The sequence below is a fragment of the Scyliorhinus torazame genome, chromosome 3 (genome assembly GCF_047496885.1).
Source record: "Scyliorhinus torazame isolate Kashiwa2021f chromosome 3, sScyTor2.1, whole genome shotgun sequence".
Lineage (NCBI taxonomy): Eukaryota > Metazoa > Chordata > Chondrichthyes > Carcharhiniformes > Scyliorhinidae > Scyliorhinus > Scyliorhinus torazame.
Genome location: NC_092709.1, coordinates 333,532,558 through 333,552,131, shown reverse-complemented (window position 1 = coordinate 333,552,131; position 19,574 = coordinate 333,532,558). Strand labels below are relative to the sequence as shown.

The window sequence follows — 19,574 nt, the reverse complement described above, 5'->3', positions numbered from 1 at the left end:
CAGTGTCCCATGAAAAGGGACCCCTCATTCCCAAACCACTCTTTCAGCCATGTGTTAACTTCCCTTATTCTTGCCTCCCTATGCCAATTTGCACGTGGCTCGGGCAGTAATCCGGAGATTATGACTCTTGAGGACCAGTTTTTTTAATTTGAATCCTAGCTCTTTATAATCTCTAAACAGGTCCTCTTTCCTAGACTTGCCTATGTTGTTGGTACCGACATGGACCACAACAACTGGATCATCCCCCTCCCTCTCCAGTATCCTTTCAAGCCAGTCAGAGATGTCCCGCTCCCCTAGCACCGGGCAGGCAACATACCATGCGGGACTCTTTATCCTGCTCACAAAGGATACTATCTATCCCCCTGATAATAGAATCCCCTACAACTACAACTTGCCTATTTACTCCCTCCCCTTGAATGGCCTGCTGAACTATGGTGCCTTGGTCAGCTGACTCATCCTTCCTGCAGCCCTTTTCGCCATCCACACAGGGAGCAAGTGCCTCATACCTGTTGGACAGAGTCAAGGGCTGAGGCTCCTGAGTTCTGACTGCTGGTTCCCTTTACCTGCCTGACTTGCAGTCACACCCTGCTGTCCCTGGCCACTGGCAGGATTTAAACTACTTACTCTGACAGGTGTGACTGCCCCCTGAAACACAGTGTCCAGGTAAGTCTCCCCCTCCCGGATGTGCCTCAGTGTTTGAAACTCAGACTCCAGCTCATCAACTCTGAGCCGGAGCTCTTCGAGCAGCCAACACTTACTGCAGATGTGGTCGCTGCAGCTCGCAATGGGATCTGCCAGCTCCCACATCAAGCAGCTCAAGCACATCACCTGACCAGCCATCACTAATTAATTAATTAGTTAATTTAAGTTTATGGTGGGGGCAGCTTCAGCCAATCAGACACTACCCTGCACTTTTAACTGAAAAACAGCACAATTAGATTAACCACTTACCTTTCCTGGTTACCTTACTGCACCAAAGTACCAAATTCTCACTGTCTGTATCTCTCTCACTCCGGCTGTGTCTCCTTGACCTGTGCAATGCTAATAATATAATATAATAATGCTAATAATAATAATATAATATGGCACTTACCTCACACCAATGGATCTTATTATTAGGTTAGAGGAGGAGGGTGGGTGGGAGACAGTACACGTGTTGTGTCTCGGGTTTCCTCTCCACCAGAATTTATTGGTTGGGGGGGGGGGGCCTTCCCAGAAGTCCGCGGGTGAAAAAAAATAAAACAGAAAAGAAGCTGGTTGTTTTTGACCAGCGCAGACTCGGTGGGCCGAATGGCCTTTTCTGTGCTGTATGACTCTATGACCATGACTCTATGACGATGGCAAAACGCATCCTCTTTAAATTCACAACTGAAACCCTGTTACAGTCAGGCCGGGAGTAATAGAGCAAGGGAGTAATTTTTACCCCTCCTCACATGGTCATATCACAAATTTCAATCCTGAAACATCGACCTCTAATTTCTGGACTATGTCCCCTAATGAGACACTGTCTGCAAAGCACGCCTGCTTACACCTGGCCTCAGGCATGCACAATATTCTGGTGAACTACTGAGATCTCTGCATTGGACCATCTGAACAAAAGCCCATGCAACTGTTTTAATATATCATGCCCATCAGTGGTTGATGGTCTTTCTTTTGTGCATTTGTTGATGTCAATCTGTTACCTGTTCAGGTGAGTCCAGTTGTTCAGTTTCTGCTGGGTTGAATTGGCTGGTGTGTAGTTGTGCATCTCAACCAGTTTGGGGAAATGAAACTTCACCACTTCAGCGATTAAAACTGGAATCAAAGCACAGTAAATTTCAGGCCGCATAGACAGAAACTATGGAGTAACACTGAACTCAAAATACAGGCACAAAACCTGCCCATTTTCCTAAATTCACAATATAGAAGGGATTGACTGAAATTTGAAATGTATTTTTGTCTCCTGCTCTCCTGAAGGCACTTATGCCTTGCAGGCTGCAGTTTTGTGGATGCAGGCAGCCCTGCCCTAATTAATTACTTCTCGTTTGTGAGTTTACACTGGCAGACTGTCAAACATAAGGAGTTACCGCAGTCCCCAAACCGACCCTTCTCTGAGAAACGTACCCATTGGACACTTTCTAGATGCTGAATTTTCATGACTTTCAATGCCACTCACCCCAGCAAATCCAGCAGAACATAATTCTGTACAATGCCCACTTATTATGATGGAAAATGCACACATATGAGAGAAGATGCACTATATGGGAGTGCAGCACTGAATTGAATGGAAGACAGGAGCTGACGGAAATAATTTGTCCATCAACATCATGAAATTTTAAGTCCCCACTGGAAACAGACAGAAAACAAAACGGCTGATTCAGTGGGAGCACAGTTAGTTTGAGTCTTTGGGGGAATTGCTCAACTCAATTTACTGTAATGTTGGTATTCTGGAGTGGGGCTGAAAAGCTTTCTTCATCCAAACTCACCAACAATTCAAACACTACATCAAAGGAGTTTATATTAACTCCACATGGTAGTTTAAAAAAACTTTAAACTCTATTATAAAATACATGCTGCAACAGGTTAGCACTGTTGCTTCACAGTGCCAGGGACCCGGGTTCGATTCCCGGCTTGGGTCACTGTCTGTGTGGAATCTGCACGTCCTCCCCGTGCCTGCGTGGGTTTCCTCCGCGTACTCCGGTTTCCTTCCACAGGTCCCCAGGTGACGTGCTTGTTAGGAGAATTGGACTTTCTGATTTCTCCCTCTGTGTACCCGAACAGGCGCCGGAATGTGGTGACAAGGGGCTTTTCACAGTAGCTTCATTGCAGTGTTAATGTAAGCCTACTTATGACACTAATAAAGATTATTATTGTAACAGGAGTAGTTGTATTGCCAGAATGTGCAGTGTGTTTGCCATTCAACAGCAAAGGCGCGATGGGCCAAATGGCCTCCTGCACTGTATCAATCTCTGATTCTATGACATTCGCGCTGTTGATTTTTGATGTTATTTTAGTGAATGGTCTTAGCCCTTAAAACATTGTGATGCCTCCTGACGGTAATCAATTTAAATTCTCAGATCCTCGAGGAAGTCAGATTTAGCATTATCTGAAAGTTTCTGTAGTTGCTGATGTACTTGCATTTTATCCCTGCAGTAAGTTTTTGCTTTGGGCAGCTAATGGTGTTTTCATGTTTGGACAGTCAGTCCAACAGAATCAGACAGCACATTGAGGAGACTATTCGGCCCATCGTGCTGGTTCTTTGAAAGAACTATCCAATTCGCTTCACTTCCCTTGCTCTTTCCCCATAGGTCTCACTGAACATAGAAGATAGAAAAATACAGCACAGAACAGGCCCTTCGGCCCTCGATGTTGTGCCGAACCTTTGTCCTAGATTAATCATAAATTATCATTGAATTTACAGTGCAGAAGGAGGCCATTCGGCCCATTGAGTCTGCACCGGCTCTTGGAAAGAGCACCCTACCCAAAGTCAACACCGCCACCCAACACTAAGGGCAATTTTGGACACTAAGGGCAATTTATCATGGCCAATCTACCTAACCTGCACATCTTTGGACTGTGGGAGGAAACCGGAGCACCCGGAGGAAACCCACGCAGACACGGGGAGGATGTGCAGACTCCGCACAGACAGTGACCCAAGCCGGAATCGAACCTGGGACCCTGGAGCTGTGAAGCAATTGTGCTATCCACAATGCTACCGTGCTGCCCTTAAGAACAAATAAATCTACACTATATCATTTTACCGTAATCCATGTACCTATCCAATAGCTGCTTGAAGGTCCCTAATGTTTCCGACTCAACTACTTCCACAGGCAGTGCATTCCATGCCCCCACTACTCTCTGGGTAAAGAACCTACCTCTGACATCCCTCCTATATCTTCCACCATTCACCTTAAATTTATGTCCCCTTGTAATGGTTTGTTCCACCCGGGGAAAACGTCTCTGACTGTCTACTCTATCTATTCCCCTGATCATCTTATAAACCTCTATCAAGTCGTCCCTCATCCTTCTCCGTACTAATGAGAAAAGGCCTAGCACCCTCAACCTTTCCTCGTAAGGCCTACTCTCCATTCCAGGCAACATCCTGGTAAATCTCCTTTGCACCTTTTCCAAAGCTTCCACATCCTTCCTAAAATGAGGCGACCAGAACTGTACACAGTACTCCAAATGTGGCCTTACCAAAGTTTTGTACAGCTGCATCATCACCTCACGGCTCTTAAATTCAATCCCTCTGTTAATGAACTCTAGCACACCATAGGCCTTCTTCACAGCTCTATCCACTTGAGTGGCAACTTTCAAAGATGTATGAACATAGACCCCAAGATCTCTCTGCTCCTCCACATTGCCAAGAACTCTACCGTTAGCCCTGTATTCCGCATTCATATTTGTCCTTCCAAAATGGACAACCTCACACTTTTCAGGGTTAAACTCCATCTGCCACTTCTCAGCCCAGCTCTGCATCCTATCTATGTCTTTTTGCAGCCGACAACAGCCCTCCTCACTATCCACAACTCCACCAATCTTCGTATTGTCTGCAAATTTACTGACCCACCCTTCAACTCCTTCATCCAAATCATTAATGACGGAGGTTGAGGGGCGACCTGATAGAGGTCTCCAATATTATGAGGGGCATAGACAGAGTGGATAGTCAGAGACTTTTTCCCAGGGTAGAGAGGTCAATTACTCGGGGGCATAGGTTTAAGGTGTGAGGGGCAAGGTTTAGAGGAGATGTACAAGGCAAGTTTTTTACACAGAGGGTAGTGGGTGCCTGGAACTCGCTGCCGGAGGAGGTGGTGGAAGCAGGGACGATAAGGGGCATCTTGACAAATACATGAATAGGATGGGAATAGAAGGATACGGACCCCGGAAGTGTAGAAGATTTTAGTTTAGATGGGCAGCATGGTCGGCGCAGGCTTGGAGGGCCAAAGGGCCTGTTCCTGTGCTGTACTTTTCTTTGTTCTTTGTCTGCAAATTTTAAATTTTCAAGTATATCTCTCGTGTCCTTTTGAAAGTTACTGTTCAATCTGCTTCCACCACCCTTTTAGGCAGTGAATTCAGATCATAATAACTCACTGTATAAATATATTTCTCCTCATCGCCCCTCAAATTCTTTTGCCAATTGCCTTAAATCGGTGTTCATCTGTTACAACCTCCTTTCCAGTTGAAACTGTTTATCGCTATTTACTCTATCAAAACCCATTGTAATTGTGATCGCCTCCTTTCTGTGAAGGATGCCGAAAAGATTTACCAAAATGATTTCAGGGATGGGGGATTTTAGCTACAAGATTAGGTTGGAGAAACTGGGGCTGTTCTGCATGGAGCAAAGGAGGCTAAATTTGATACATGTACAAGATTATGTCAGAATTAGGTAAGGTAGACAAAGAGAAGCTGTTCCCATTCCATCATGGCACAAGGACCATGTGAGAGATACGGGAGGGGGTGAGAACGTGAGGAAGAATTTTTTTCTCCAGTAGGTGGTAACAATCTAGAACTTGCTGCCCAGGAACGTGGTGGAACCAGAAACAATCAATGATTTTAAAGGGAAATTGGATGGGCACTTGAGGTAAATAAACATAGTGGATTATGGGGATAGAATGGGGTAAAGGACTGATTGGATTGCTTTGCAGAGATTTGGTGGACTGAATGACCTCCTCGCACCATTATATCACTCTGACTACTAAATCTCCCTTAAATCTTCTGGAGAGAACAATTCCAACTTCTCTAGTCTCTCTCCATAAATTAAGTCCCTCATCCCTTGTTCTATTCAGGTAAATCGTTCCTGCACCCCGACACAGAAAAGTTCGAAGCAAACTGATTTAAACAATGAAAAATGAGGTTACAATAATGTTTTTCCTAATGAAGTTCAATGCATTTACAAAATAATAGAATTATTGCTTTACTTTCTAATGAATGGGGAAATATGCTTAATTTCAGTAACCCGTTTTACTTACGTGATTGTATCAGGTTCTTACAGCAAGGTATGCTTCAAGTATGTTGTGTTATATATTTTGAGTGGTGTATGTGTGTAAATATATAAGTGCATAAATATGCAATCAATGTGTATGTATGCATGATACATATATATTTGTATTAATATGTATATGTGAGTTTGTATCTCTGTGTGTGTACAAGTACGTGTGCACAATTTATGCATCTATGTCAATTCTGATGAAAGAAACCTGAAATGTTAACTATTTTTTTATCTCTATAGGTGCTGCTAGACCTACTTAGTGTATCTTGCATTATTCATTTTTTTCTTTCTGATTTTTAGAAATCTGCAATATTTTCCTTTTTGTCTGTACCTATGTAAGATTGTGTATGTGTGTCTACAAATATATGTTTATCTGTGCCTATCATCCTCCGGTCAAATCACCACCAGTCAGCCTTCCCTCTCAAAGGGGAAAGCAGCCTATGGTCATCAGGGATTATGGCCACTTTACTTTACTATGTGTGTCTACGACCCATTATATGTTTTTATCTGTGCCTTTCATGTGCATATGTAGGTATGTTTAAGCAAACACCTGTTGCTGCATGGCTGAGTATGTGTTAATCATGTATCTATATGTAAGCATGTCTGTTTTCATAATGTGTGCTAAACATGTGCCTGTACATGTGAATGTGTGCACAGCATGTGAGCGCAGCATGCACGTGTGTGTGAAGCCTTCGTGTGTCTCCTCCGGGTGCTCCAGTTTCTTCCCACAAGTCCCGAAAGATGTGCTGTTAGGTGAATTGGACATTCTGAATTCTCCCTCTGTGTACCCGAACAGGCGCCGGAATGTGGCGACTAGGGAATTTTCACAGTAACTTCATTGCAATGTTAATGTAAGCCTACTTGTGACACTAATAAAGATTATTATTGTTGCATGCAATGTGTGTTACATGTGTTTCTGCACCTGTGTGTGTGTGCAGATTGCCAACATCTGCCCATGCGTTTTCCTTTCCTGTATTTGCAGTCAGGTTAAAGCCAGTGACATTTAAAAAAATAAATCACAGGGGAAATGGTGTGGGATGGGCATGGGGGTGAAGTTGCCAATTTGACTGGTTGGTTAGCTCTCTCTCGGTCTCGGTGGGCCCCACATTCACCTCCATCACTGAAATCCCTGGCGATGTTGCGCTTGGCTCTGGACAGGTGGATGGTATCCACCCAGGAGTACAGGTCCTGCAGGCTCTCCTCATCCATCCCTGCTGTCATGCCGGCTCTCCCACATGCTGTCATGCCGACTCTCCCACACACACACCTCCAAACTATTCACAAACGCTTCTTGGTGCTGAACCCCCCCCCCCCCCAAAAAAAAAAACAACAACAACGAACTGGACGCCCGACTTTTAGCGACCACAGAACAGGGCTGGCAGGCGATTCCCTTCCTTGGTCACCTGCGGAGGGACGCCATGTTGTTTTTCTCGCATTGCCATGGTAACCGACCTTCTCGCCACACTTCCGGTGGGTGGCAACCTGGGACTTGCAGTTTCCGTCCCGTGGAACCCGCCCCCCGCGAAGCTGGACGGAGGCGCCGCGGGAAACTACTACTCCCGACAGGCTTTGTGCCTTCAGTGAATGGACGCAGCTGCCAGCTTGAGGCCGTTCTGCCCATCCTGCCTGTGTTGATTGATTGAAGGCAACAGGAACTGAGTTATCCCACTGCCAACCAACAAAAATAACAAACAAACGTGTGCTCCCCTTCCCCCACCACTTTTTAAGGGATGATGTGGAGATGCCGGCGTTGGACTGGGGTGAGCACAGTAAGAAGTCTTACAATACCAGGTTAAAGTCCAACAGGTTTGTTTCAAACACTAGCTTTCGGAGCACTGCTCCTTCCTTCATTCACCTGAGGAAGGAGCAGTGCTCCGAAAGCTAGTGTTTGAAACAAACCTGTTGGACTTTAACCTGGTGTTGTAAGACTTCTTACTTTTTAAGGGGTACAACTCGTAAACAACATTTTAAATTTATTATTCCATGGAATATGTAAGCATTGCTGACAAGGCCGACATTTGCTGCCCATTCCTTTATGCCCCTTGAACTGAGTGACTTGCTCAGCCATTCCAGAGGGCAGTTGAGTCAATCACAATACTGTGAGTCTTGAGTCATCTGTAGGCCAGATCAAGGAAGGATAGCAGATTTCCTTTTCTGAAGGACATTAATCAATCAGATTGAATTTCATAGAATTTAGTGCAGAAGGAGGCCATTCAGCCCATCGAGTCTGCACCAGCCCTTGGAAAGAGAACCCTACTTAAGGCCATATCTCCACCCTATCTCCATAACCCAGTTACCCCACCTAACCTTTTTGGACATGAAGGGCAATTTAGCATGGTCAATCCACCTAACCTGCACGTCTTTGGAGTGGGAGGAAACCAGAGCACCCGGAGGAAACCCACTCAGACACGGTGAGAACGTGCAGACTCCGCACAGATAGTGACTCAAGCCGGGAATCAAACCTGGGACCCTGGAGCTGTGAAGCAACTGTGCTAACCACTGTGCTACCGTGCTGCTCATTGGTCATCATTGGTCACCATTACTGAGACTAGCTTTCAATTACAGATTTTATTACCTGAATTTAAATTCCACCAGCTGCTGTGATAGAATTTGAATCCAGAGCATTAGCCTGGGCTGGTGGATTGCTATTCCGGTAACATCACAATCCGCAACTCATATAAGTGCTTTGAAGGTAACAAAAGTTGCTTCACAAGAGCATTATAAAACAAAAAACAAACATAGAAACAAAAGCCACACAAATAACTTAATTACCAAAACAGAGCAAACTTACAAAATTAAATCACTATTTTAGTACTATTACCTGCTGTGCATGTCAGTCCTTGCTGCGCAGAATTCTACCATAGTTTATCATCTGGAAGTTGGTTGACACTAATATTCTGAAGATTTTCAAAGATAGCATTTTTTAGTACCCCCCCCCCCCCCCAATATTTATATTTAAATACTTCTCATGAAATCCATAGGTTGGGAGGACTTACTAATGAGCCTTAGAGAGTAAATTACCAAAATGGGCATGGTGCATGAGATCACTGATGCACATTGCTTTAATGATATGGTTCTGACTAATGGTTACTGACCTACACCTTTAGCTCTGCTTTCCTCTAAACAGTTGTGAACTGCTCTGCTGAGTTTTTCCAGCTACTTTTTACTGAAGGTATAGCGTGTGATTCTCAGTGGGCCAACCCCAAAATCGATAAAGGCGATTGGGCGGAGAATCGGTCTAGAATCGTGGTGAGCGCCAGGCGCAGACCAGATTTCCATGCTCAGGTGCCTCGGCAGCAGTGGTAATGCTTTCTACTCGGCACGTACAGTAAACGGCGTTTCCATATCAGTAACGGGCCCGACACAGTATTCTTCGGGGTCTCCGCGATGCTCCACCTCCGCCGGGGGGGAATTACCGACGGCAAGTTTCACTTGTGGTTTTAATAATCGGGAAACGGGCGCCGAGGATGATCAGGAAGAGAGAGGAGGTCGGACACGCAGGGGCTGCCGGTCCTGCCGGTTCTCAGGGCTGGCAGAGAGGAGGGGGTTGGCGGGCCCGGCGCCTCCGCCAGGCCTGGATGGGGGGAAGGGGAGGCGGAGGGGGGCAGCAGGGGGTCAGTGGGGGTGACTAGGGGATGGCCGTAAGGAAAATGCTTGAATCTATTATTAAAAATGTGATAAAAGGACACTTAGAAAATAATGGTAGGATTAAGCAGAATCATGTGGATGTATGAAAGGGAAATCATGCTTGACAAACCCGGTGGAATTTCTTCAGGGTGTAACTATCAGAATAAATAGCTGCAGATGTGACAGATTTGCAACTTCAGAAGGCTTTCAATGAGGTCCCACCCAAGAGGGTAGTAAGGAAAATTAGAGTTCATGATAATATATATCATGGTAATATATTGGCATGGTTTGAGAATTGGTTAATGGGCAGAAAACAGCGGGTAGGAATAAACGTGCCATTCTCAGGTTGGCAAGTTGTAACTAGTGGGGTACTGGAAGGTCAGCTCTTGGGCCTCAGCTTTACACAATCTACATCACTGATTTTGATGTGAGGAGCAAATGTAATGTTTCCAAGTTTGCTGATGACACAAAACTGTTGGGAATATGAGCTGTGAGGAGAATCCAGAGAAGATTCACAAGGATTTGGACAGACTAAGTGATTGAGCAAGAACATGGCAGATGGAATTTTTCTTCTTATTCATTCACTGGATGTTGGTGTCGCTGGCCCCAGGCTGTAGCATTCATTGCCCATCCCAAATTGCTCTTGAACCGCTGCAGTCCATGTGGGTAGGTACACCCACAGTGCTTTAGGGTGGGAGTTCCAGGATGTTGCCCCAGTGACAGTGAAGGAACAGCAATATGTTTCCAAGTCAGGGTGGTGAGTGACTTGGAGGTGAACCTCCAGGTGGTGGGCTCCCCAGATATCTGCTACTCTTGTCCTTCTAGATGGTGGTGGTCATGGGTTTGGAAAGTGCTGTCAAAGGAGCTTTGCTGAGTTCCTGTCAAACCTGCTCCCGACCAAGATCGGGCTATCCACATGATGTTACGATGGTTGCCCAATTAAAGCGGGAAACGCAATGGTCGGTTGGGTTTTCAGTTTGCGGATGTGGAAATGTGTCGGACGTTAGGCCCGATGGTGACCCGGCAGAAGGTTGGAAAACTGTAGCGGCGGCTCCCAGGAGTTGTGGGGGAGGCTGAGGGAGTTGGCTGCAATCATTAAAATAACTATCCTGTTATTTGTCAGTGGCCTCAGCGCTCGAAGGCCATGGAATGCAGGAGGCTAAGTCAGGTGGGCGCTCTTCCCCCCATTTCTCAGATGAGTGCCTGGGAGCGCTGGTGGAAGAGGCATGTGCCAGGCGGCAAAAGCTAATGCACAGGGATGGCAAGAGAAGGTCGTCCCATCTGACAACAAATGCCTGGACAGCGGCCTCCGTCCGGGTCAGTGGGCATGATGTGGAGCACTGCACGTGGCTACAGCATTGAAAAAAGTTCAATGATCTTCTACAGTTGGCAAGGGTGAGTGCAGAGATGGCATATGTGAAGAACACGGTTGATGGTAAACGCTGGGTTATTCCAAATTCCAAAAAGGACACTCGGAAAAAACTGCCCTCAACTGCATTTTACAATTTTATATAATTGAGGAAAGATTTTAAATCCAGAAAGTGATGTCCCAGACATTTAGTGATGATTTTAAATAAAATAGACAACAATAGAAGTACACTTAACTAAAACAATGGCTACAGACGGTAGCACTAACTTTATCCAATTCCTTTATTTCATTCAGAGCTCATTTTCCCCAAACTTCCACAACATCTTCCAGGTTTTTAAGAACTATAAACAAAATCCAGTAACAGTTACTACACCAGGCTTTTTGCTTCTGATATAGGACAAAACACCTGGCTATACATGGGAGGTATTCTTCACAGACATGGTTTGGTGGGAGTCAAAACAACTATTCCTGCTGTTGGCTGAGGTTTCAAACAGCTACCCTTGCATAAGATGGACGCTTCTGATATACAGTTTTTCCCTTTAGGTTTTCCCTTATGTGAACTAGTCACTTCAGAAGTCATATCTAATTACCTCCATTTTGTAAATCTACCTTTTAGAATTTTAATGCAAACTTCACACCTTGTCCTGTCCTTTGAACCCTTTGTGTTTTTTTCCCCATTGTTACCACTTTGCCTTAGGTAAACATCTGTTTGCGGTGTTGTTAGGACCATCAACATATCCAAAGCATTAATTTTACTGACACAACCAAACTGTTCCCTGCCTTTAAGTAGTTCTATTGTCCAATAGTTTTAATACGGTCATAGATCCAAGCTGGGACCGATTGTGTTCCAAGTCATCGAGGGTGTCGGCAGTGGTGAGAGAGCTGAGGGGTTTCATGGAGTGCATGGGGGGTGGACCCATGGAGTTTGGGAGGCCGAGGGCGAAGGAGTTTTCATACTTCTCCCATGTGCACCGGGTGTAGTCCTAGATTGTCATTTTTTTGTGATGCTGGCGGGGGTGGCTGACTCGGAGTATTTGATGGTTGTGGTTTCCGAACACCCACTGCATTGGGTAGATTTACGGGTGGCTCAGGGGAGGCCCAATGACCGCAGTGGAGGCTGGAAGTAGGGTTGCTAGTGGACGAGGAGGTCTGTGAGTGGCTGCCAGCTGCCTTTTGGGGCTACGTGGAGTTGAACGACACGGGGGAAGGTTACAGCCGCCACGCTGTGGGAGGTACTCAAGGCTGTAGTTAGGGCAAAGTTTATATCGATTTGGGTGCACAGGGAAAAGTTGGAGTGGGAGGAGAGGACAAGGCTGGTGGATAAGATTTTGAAGGTGGACAGGAGATATTCGGAGGCGCCGGAGGCAGGGTTGCTGAAGGAGAGGCAGAGGCTCCAGATGGAGTTTGGACTAGTGTCGATGGGGAAGGTGATGGGGCAGTTGCAGGGGGCCAGAGGGGCAGTGTATGAGTACGGGGAAAAAACAAGTAGGATGTTGGCCCATCAGATGAGGAAGCAGGAGGCAGCGAGTGATATTAGCAGAGTTAGGGATGATAAGGGTAAGGTGGTGATGGACCCGGAGGGGGTGAATGGAATGTATGAGGCCTTTTAGAGGAGGCTCTACAAGTCGGGGCCCCCAACCGGGGAGGAGGGGATGCGACGGTTCCTGGATGGGTTGGAGTTTCCCAAAGTGGAGGAGGGGCTGGTTCAGGGGCTGGGGGCACCAGTTGTGCTGAGGGAGCTGATGAATGGTATGGGGTTATAGAAGTGGGTAAGGCCCCGGGGCCGGATGGGTTCCCGGTAGAGTTTTACAAAAGGTTTGGGGCATATCTCAGGCCACTGTTGGTGAGGGCGTATAATGAATGGAGGGAGAGGAGGAACTCTCCCCTACATTGTCACAGGCTTCCATCTCCCTGATTTTAAAAAACAGTAATGATCCGGAGAACTGTGAGTCATACCGCCTGATATCATTATTGAATGTAGATGCCAAGTTATTGCCGAAGGAGTTGGCATTGTGGATTGAGGACTGTGTGCCGGGGGTGATAGGCAAGGATCAGATGGGGTTTGTGAAGGGAGTTAGTTTTCGGCGATTGTGCGGAGGCTACTCAATGTAATTGCCATGTCTTTGTGTCTTTGGAGGGGCACGAGGTAGAGGTAGTGGTGAAGACTTTTGATAGGGTGGAGTGGGCATATTTGTTGGTGGTGCTGGGTCGGTTCGGGTTGGGGCAGGGGTTTTGTGGATTGGGTCCGCCTGCTATATAGGGCGCCGGTTGCGAGCGTGTGGACAAACCGAGTGAGCTCGGGAAACTTTGGGCTAAACCGGGGGACGAGGCAGGGTTGCCCGCTCTCCCCATTGCTTTATGCCTTGGTGATAGAGCCACTGGCAATGGCGCTTAGGGCGCTAAGGGATTGGAGAGTGATTGAGCTGGGTGGTGCTGAGCATAGGGTCTCGATGTACGCGGACGACCTGTTAGTGTTGAGGCCATCTAAGATGGCCACCTGAGGGGCTGTTTAGCACAGGGCTAAATCGCTGGCTTTGAAAGCAGACCAAGGCAGGCCAGCAGCATGGTTCAATTCCCATAACAGCCTCCCCGAACAGGCGCCGGAATGTGGCGACTAAGGGCTTTTCACAGTAACTTCATTTGAAGCCTACTTGTGACAATAAGCGATTTTCATTTTCATTTCAAAGGACCATGGGAATTATGGCCAACCCAGGACTCAGACAGATACACAGCCGAAGTGCATCTAAAACATAGGTAACCAGACCTGACCGAAACCCTCGCTCGTTTACATTTCAATGGCCCATTTTCCCTGGACAATAGAACTCCAATCAAGCAACCGGTACAGCCACAGACTGATCGGCATCATTCCCCTTACTCAGAAAGCACAACTGCCAAGGTCAATGACCGCTAAGGACCCGCCCAGCTACCAAGAAACCCGCCCCTTTATTGGCCAAAATCGAAGACAGTGATCAGAGCCCTGTCGAACTATTGAGTCCAAGGTTAAGGACCGCCCCAAAGAGCGTGAAATCCCAGAGGGATGAAAGAGAGCACAGCCATGTGTTCTGTCTCTTTTGGATCTGGCCTGTGCCAAACCCAATTACAGCAGGAACAGCCAGCTACGTTCAAGACCAACGATTGCTACCTGACAGATGAGCCCAGCAGAGACAGAGCCGCTTTGTTCGAACCAGGCAAGTGAAATCCAGATAAAGGCCTTATCCATTTGCACAGTGCCGGTCGCCCTGAAACTAAGTATAGGTTATTGTAGCTGATAGGTGTAGTTTAACTTGTAGTAGATATTGTGTTTGCATGTTGAGATAACTCTTGTGTATGTAAATAAACCATCTTTTGAACTAACTAACTGGTTGTGTGGTCATTTGATCGATATAAGGGAAGGCTTGTGGTTCACTAAGGTAAATAGAAATACCCACAGTATTGGCGACGCTGTTAGGACCGAAACAGAGCAACAGCGTATATCTCGAACCATTGGAGGTACTATGGACATTTTGAGGGAATTTGGCCGTTTCTATGATCTAAGTTGAACATGGGAAAGGGTGAAGTGTTTCCGATTGATGCCAGAGGGCAGGAAAGAAGACTGGGGGAGTAGTTGTTTAGGGCGGTGGGAGCTAGTTTCAGGTATTTGAGTATCCAGGTGACGAGGAGCTGGGCACAGCTGCATGGGCTGAACTTGGCCCGATTGGTGGAGCAGATGAAGGTGGGGTTTAAGAGGTGGAATGTGCTGCCGCTGTCACTGGCGGAGTGGGTGCAGGCAGTGAAAATGACAGGGTTGCCTAGGTTTCTGTTTGTGTTTCAGAACCTCCCGATCTCTGTCCCCAAGTCGTTCTTTAAAAAGGTCAATGGACCGATCTTCAGCTTGTGTGGGCGGATAAGACCACGCGGGTGAGGTGGGCTTTTTCGGAAAGGGGACGAGGCCAGGCCGGGGTGAGGGGGGGGGCGGGGGGGTGGGGTGGGGGTGGGGGTGGAGAAAGGGGGCATGGCTGGCGTTGCCGAATATGATAAATTATTACTGGGCAGCAAACATTGAAATGGTGAGGAAATGGGCCGTGGGGAGGGGACGGCGTGGGGGCGGGTGGAGGTGGCAGGGGTACGTGCTTACAGGCTTTGTTGTTGGCTCCTTTACCGTTCTCGCCGACCAGGGACTCCGCGATCCCAGTGGCAGTGCCTGCCCGAAGGGTGTGGGGGCAGTGGAGGCAGCATTTGGGGTGGAGGGTGGCTAGGTGTGGGCGCTGATCTGCGACAACCATTGGTATCGCAATAGCAGGGCTGGATGCGAGACTTAGTGGGTAGCGGCAGGCCGGAATTGAGAGTTTTGGGGACTTATTTATCGGGGAAAGATTTGCGGGGCTGGAGGACTTGGAGGAAGTGTATGCTCAGGGGGAATGGCTTTAGGTACCTGCTGGTTCAGATTTCATGAGGAAAGAGGTGCCGTCCTTTCCTGGGCTGCCGCCCATGGGGCTGCAGGACCAGGTGCTGTCAAAGGATCAAATAGGGGTGGGGAAGGTGTCGCATATCTATAAGGAATTGATGGAGTGGGATGGAGCCTTGGTGGACCTTAAATGTAAATGGGAGGAGGAGCTGGGAGGGGAGCTACGGGCCGAGACGTGGGGCGGAGGCCTTGCAGAAGGTGAACGCGTCCTCGCCGTGTGTGAGGTTTAAGGTGGTGCACAGGGCTCAGGTGATGGTGGTGAGGATGAATAGGTTCTTTGAAAGGGTAGACGGTAGGTGTGGGCGTTGTGCGGGGTGGGGGAACCCGTGAATCATGTCTACATGTTCTCGGCATGTCCAAGACTGAGGGAGTTCTGGTAGGGTTTCTCGGACGTGATGTCCAAGGTGTTGGTTGTGAAGGTGATTCCGAGTCCAGAGGTGGCGATATTTGTGGTGTCTGAAGACCCGGTTGTCCTGGGGGTTAGAGAGGCCGATGTTTTGGCCTTTGTCTCCCTGATAGCCCGGAGATGGATTTTGCTAGGTTGGTGGGACTCGGAGCGACCTGGCAGAATTCCCGAGGCTGGAAAAGGTCAGGTCCGCTTTGCTAGTGTCGGCAGAGGGGTTCTTCAAGAGGTGGTAGCTGTTTATCGATTTGTTTATGGAGGATTGATGGGTTAGCAAGGTGGGGGTTGTTTAGGGAGGTGGTTAAAATGGAGAAAGCGAGATGTGGCAGGGTGTTGCTGCCGGGGGGGGGGGGGGGATGCGGTGCAGGCATGTTGTGGTTCTTTATTGAGTTGTTTTGTTGTTCTGATATTTTGTGTTTTTATGTGAAAATGCCTTGAATAAAATATTTTTTTAAACCCTGTGACCTTCAAAGCCACCAGCGTGGGATGTCCACCCGCGCAGATGGAGGCGGTGTGACATATACATGCTTCATGCAGCGCTGGATAGTTGGAGGTAGCTGGAACGATGCCTGTGCATTCTACCTGTTGGGCAATGGTGCCCTCGGCGCACCCTCTCACCTTGGCCTCCCTGCTGGTCCTAAACCAACTGAGCCTGTGCCTCTCCCCTTCAAGGTCTCTCCCTGGGACACTGCCCACACTCACCTGCACCCATCCCCCCCCTCCCTCCTGCCCCTCTCTTAGTTTTCAGAGAAGGTCCCACCAGCAGAATTCACTATCCCCATGAGACGGGATGCAGAGGACCAGTGCCTTGCAAATGAGGGAGCACTGTGCTGTAATCCTCAGGGAAACCATCCAGCAAATATGAAGTGCTGAAATGCTGAAAGGCAGCCTGGGAAAGCTACTGAAAGCCTCAGGACCTTTGTATGTATCCATTCCCATTCAGCATTGAACTTGCAATGATAGAGGAAGTGCTGCTGCTCCAGCAGCCTTTCATCCTGCCCTTGGATGAGGGAATGATAAGGACATGGCTTCCGCCCACCTGCTTTGCCCGTGCAATGAAGTAAAAATCACCAAGGCAGCGCTGTCTATTGGATTATTAGTGACATTAATTGGCGCATCCGATTCACGCACGTACCCCGATTACCTCAAAATTACACACTTGCAAAAAGAGGTCAGCAAACCCACCGAACATAATTTAATGATATTGTACGTTTGGTTGGGTGGAGAGCCCATCTGACCCTCGAATATAAAATCCTGACCAGAGAGTTAACATTTCTGGTTGATGATCCTTCTGTGTGCCGCTCCAGTATATTCAGTTTTTATAATACATATAGTATTTATATAGTACTCCTCGCAGCTCTGGCTGCCGATACAGGGCCCTGCACATACGGTCGGGGGTCCGCACATGCGCACGGCGGCGGACTTCGGCGGCCCCCCGCGTGACATGGCGGACTCACACCGTGGACCGCCCTGAAAATATAGGACCCCCACAAGATGGCGCGCGCCCGCGGATCGGTGGCCCCCGACCCCTAGCCTGGCTGTCCCTGACTCCGCAGCCGCCACTGGCCATTCCCTGATGTGTTGGGTATGCCGGGTCTGCGAGGACTGCGTTTAGTGCAGCAGTGAGAGAGACAGGCTTCCAACACTTGAAGAAATGCAACTTGATTTCATTGAACTCTTAATTATCATAATACTTTAACTGTGTGTTGACACTGTGCTGATTTGACTGGAGACCTGAGGCTAACCTAACCAGACTATCTTACTACCACATGGTGTATGTTCTAGTTGCTGCTCATGGGCTCTGACTGTCTCAGAGGCTGGATCCCAAGAGAGCGGGAAAACTAGTGCCCACTGGCTTTATAGTGATCGTGTCCTGTCTGGTGATTGGCTGCTGTGTTCTGTGTGTTCACTGGTGATCCTGTGTGTCAATCACTGCCTGTCTGTGCACCATCTTATACCTGTGTGTACATTATGACATTCCCGACAGGCAAAACGTGGTTAGAACCCGCCGTCGGGAATTCTGCCAATTTTCGTTGGTGAATCGGCGCCTAGTATTCGCGGTGATTATCCGAGGAATGGAGAATCGTAGGAGCGGTGTCGTGCCGATATTCAGTGTCAACGCCCATTCTCTGCCCCGTGCCGATCGCGATTTGGTGTGCAAGCTCGGAAAATCCCACCCCAGTTTTCTCTCCAGATAGTGAGTCACTTAGAGAGAAACAAATCAGTAGACGTGGTTTACAACATCGCCCTGACGGGGTGGGGCGGGGCCTCATAAAGCCAGCAAGCAACTCCACAGAGATGGGGAGTGCCGATCAGAACCTTAGCCTGACAATCCACAGACCCACGGAGCTTTCTGGGGCTCTCCAACATCCCCCCCCCCCCCCCCCGACCCCCTCCATCCTCACCAACATTCCTATCACCCCCCTACCACCCCAACATTTATCGCCAGCATTCCACACACCCCGGCTGGAGTGACAGGCACAGCAGAATTGTGAATGAAATGAAAATCGCTTATTGTCACAAGTAGGCTTCAAATGAAGTTACTGTGAAAAGGCCCTAGTCGCCACATTCCGGCGCCTGTTCGGAGAGGCTGGTGCGGGAATTGAACCGTGCTTCTGGCCTGGCTTGGTCTGCTTTCAAAGCCAGAGATTTAGCCCTGTGCTAAACCAGCCCCAGCAGTGCAATGTGGAAAAAAAAAGTCACCGCTAATCAAGTAAGTCTTGACACGTAATATCAAACCACAGACTCAGGATCTGTACTGCAAGTCCGGAGGTTAGCAGCATTAGTAAGATCCAAACTATGCATCAATACATTGAAGTAAGAACCATAATTAGAAGAACACAAAGCATGTCTGGTGAAAGTAAAAATGCACGAGGTTAATGTTTTGGACAGAGCTATTGATGAGACAGACACCCAAAATTACACTAACCCTATCTTTGTTTTGTTTTACCTTCCAATGATTTCCAATCATTTCACGTCCCTCCTTCTGGCAGGTTCTTTCATGTGCTCATTACAATGGACCTTGAAACCCCAACACTCTCTGAAGGTCTTTCCACAAGTGTCGAAAGCACACTTGCAATATTCTTTGTTTCCATTTGGCATGGTAACACAGTGGTTAGCACAGTTGCTTCACTGCGCCGGGGTCTGTAAAAGAAAAAATGGGAAAATATGTCATTTGAAACATATTTTTGGCATCTGGCAATACCTGGCCTAAGGCTACATGAGAGAATGTAGGAGAAAATCCTACGAAGGGTTAACAGCAGCTGCAAAAGACGGTTTTGAAATGCAGATAGCCTTTATCAAACAGGCTTTAAGAAAACAGCTTGTGACTATTCAAGCTGTAAAACTGATGTATGTCTTTTAAGTCACAGCAGATTGAACTTTTAGTTATATGGAAAAAAGCAATATTTCGCACTTTCTTTGAAGTTAATTATTTTAGTAAGCAGCTAGAAAAGAATGGCTAGGAATTTCAGTTGAATTGGGTGACAAGTGTTTAGGTGTGAAATTCTGCTGACACCAGGTGAATATGGGAAGCTGGAGACAATGTGTCCACGGGAACACACGTTAGACTCAAATCGGAGTCAGAGTTCTGAGCTGGGGGCACTATTTGATAATAAAGCAACTTTATAAATTACAGAAAACAGGTGTAACACCCCTCTGGGGTCAAAGCACTTTTGAACATCACAAAGGAAGCAATGTAATCAGAGATCGATGAGCTGAATCATGCTCAATATGAATACATAGTCGTGTTAGAAACAATTAA

The 19,574-nt window shown here is 47.5% G+C and overlaps 1 protein-coding gene across 1 annotated transcript in view; it reads right to left on the bottom strand.

The window, feature by feature from the left end:
- The window catches only part of LOC140409297 (sperm flagellar protein 1-like), a 151,096-nt gene extending 143,703 nt beyond the window's left edge, over positions 1-7,393 (bottom strand). Inside the window, exons 1-2 of the mRNA XM_072497677.1 lie at positions 7,081-7,393; positions 1,683-1,794 (exon numbers count right to left, since the gene is read on the bottom strand). Of these exons, the coding sequence (XP_072353778.1) occupies positions 1,683-1,794; positions 7,081-7,213 (245 nt within the window). The 5' untranslated portion in view covers positions 7,214-7,393. The remainder of the gene's footprint in view (positions 1-1,682; positions 1,795-7,080) is intronic.
- Positions 7,394-19,574: the final 12,181 nt, after the last annotated feature.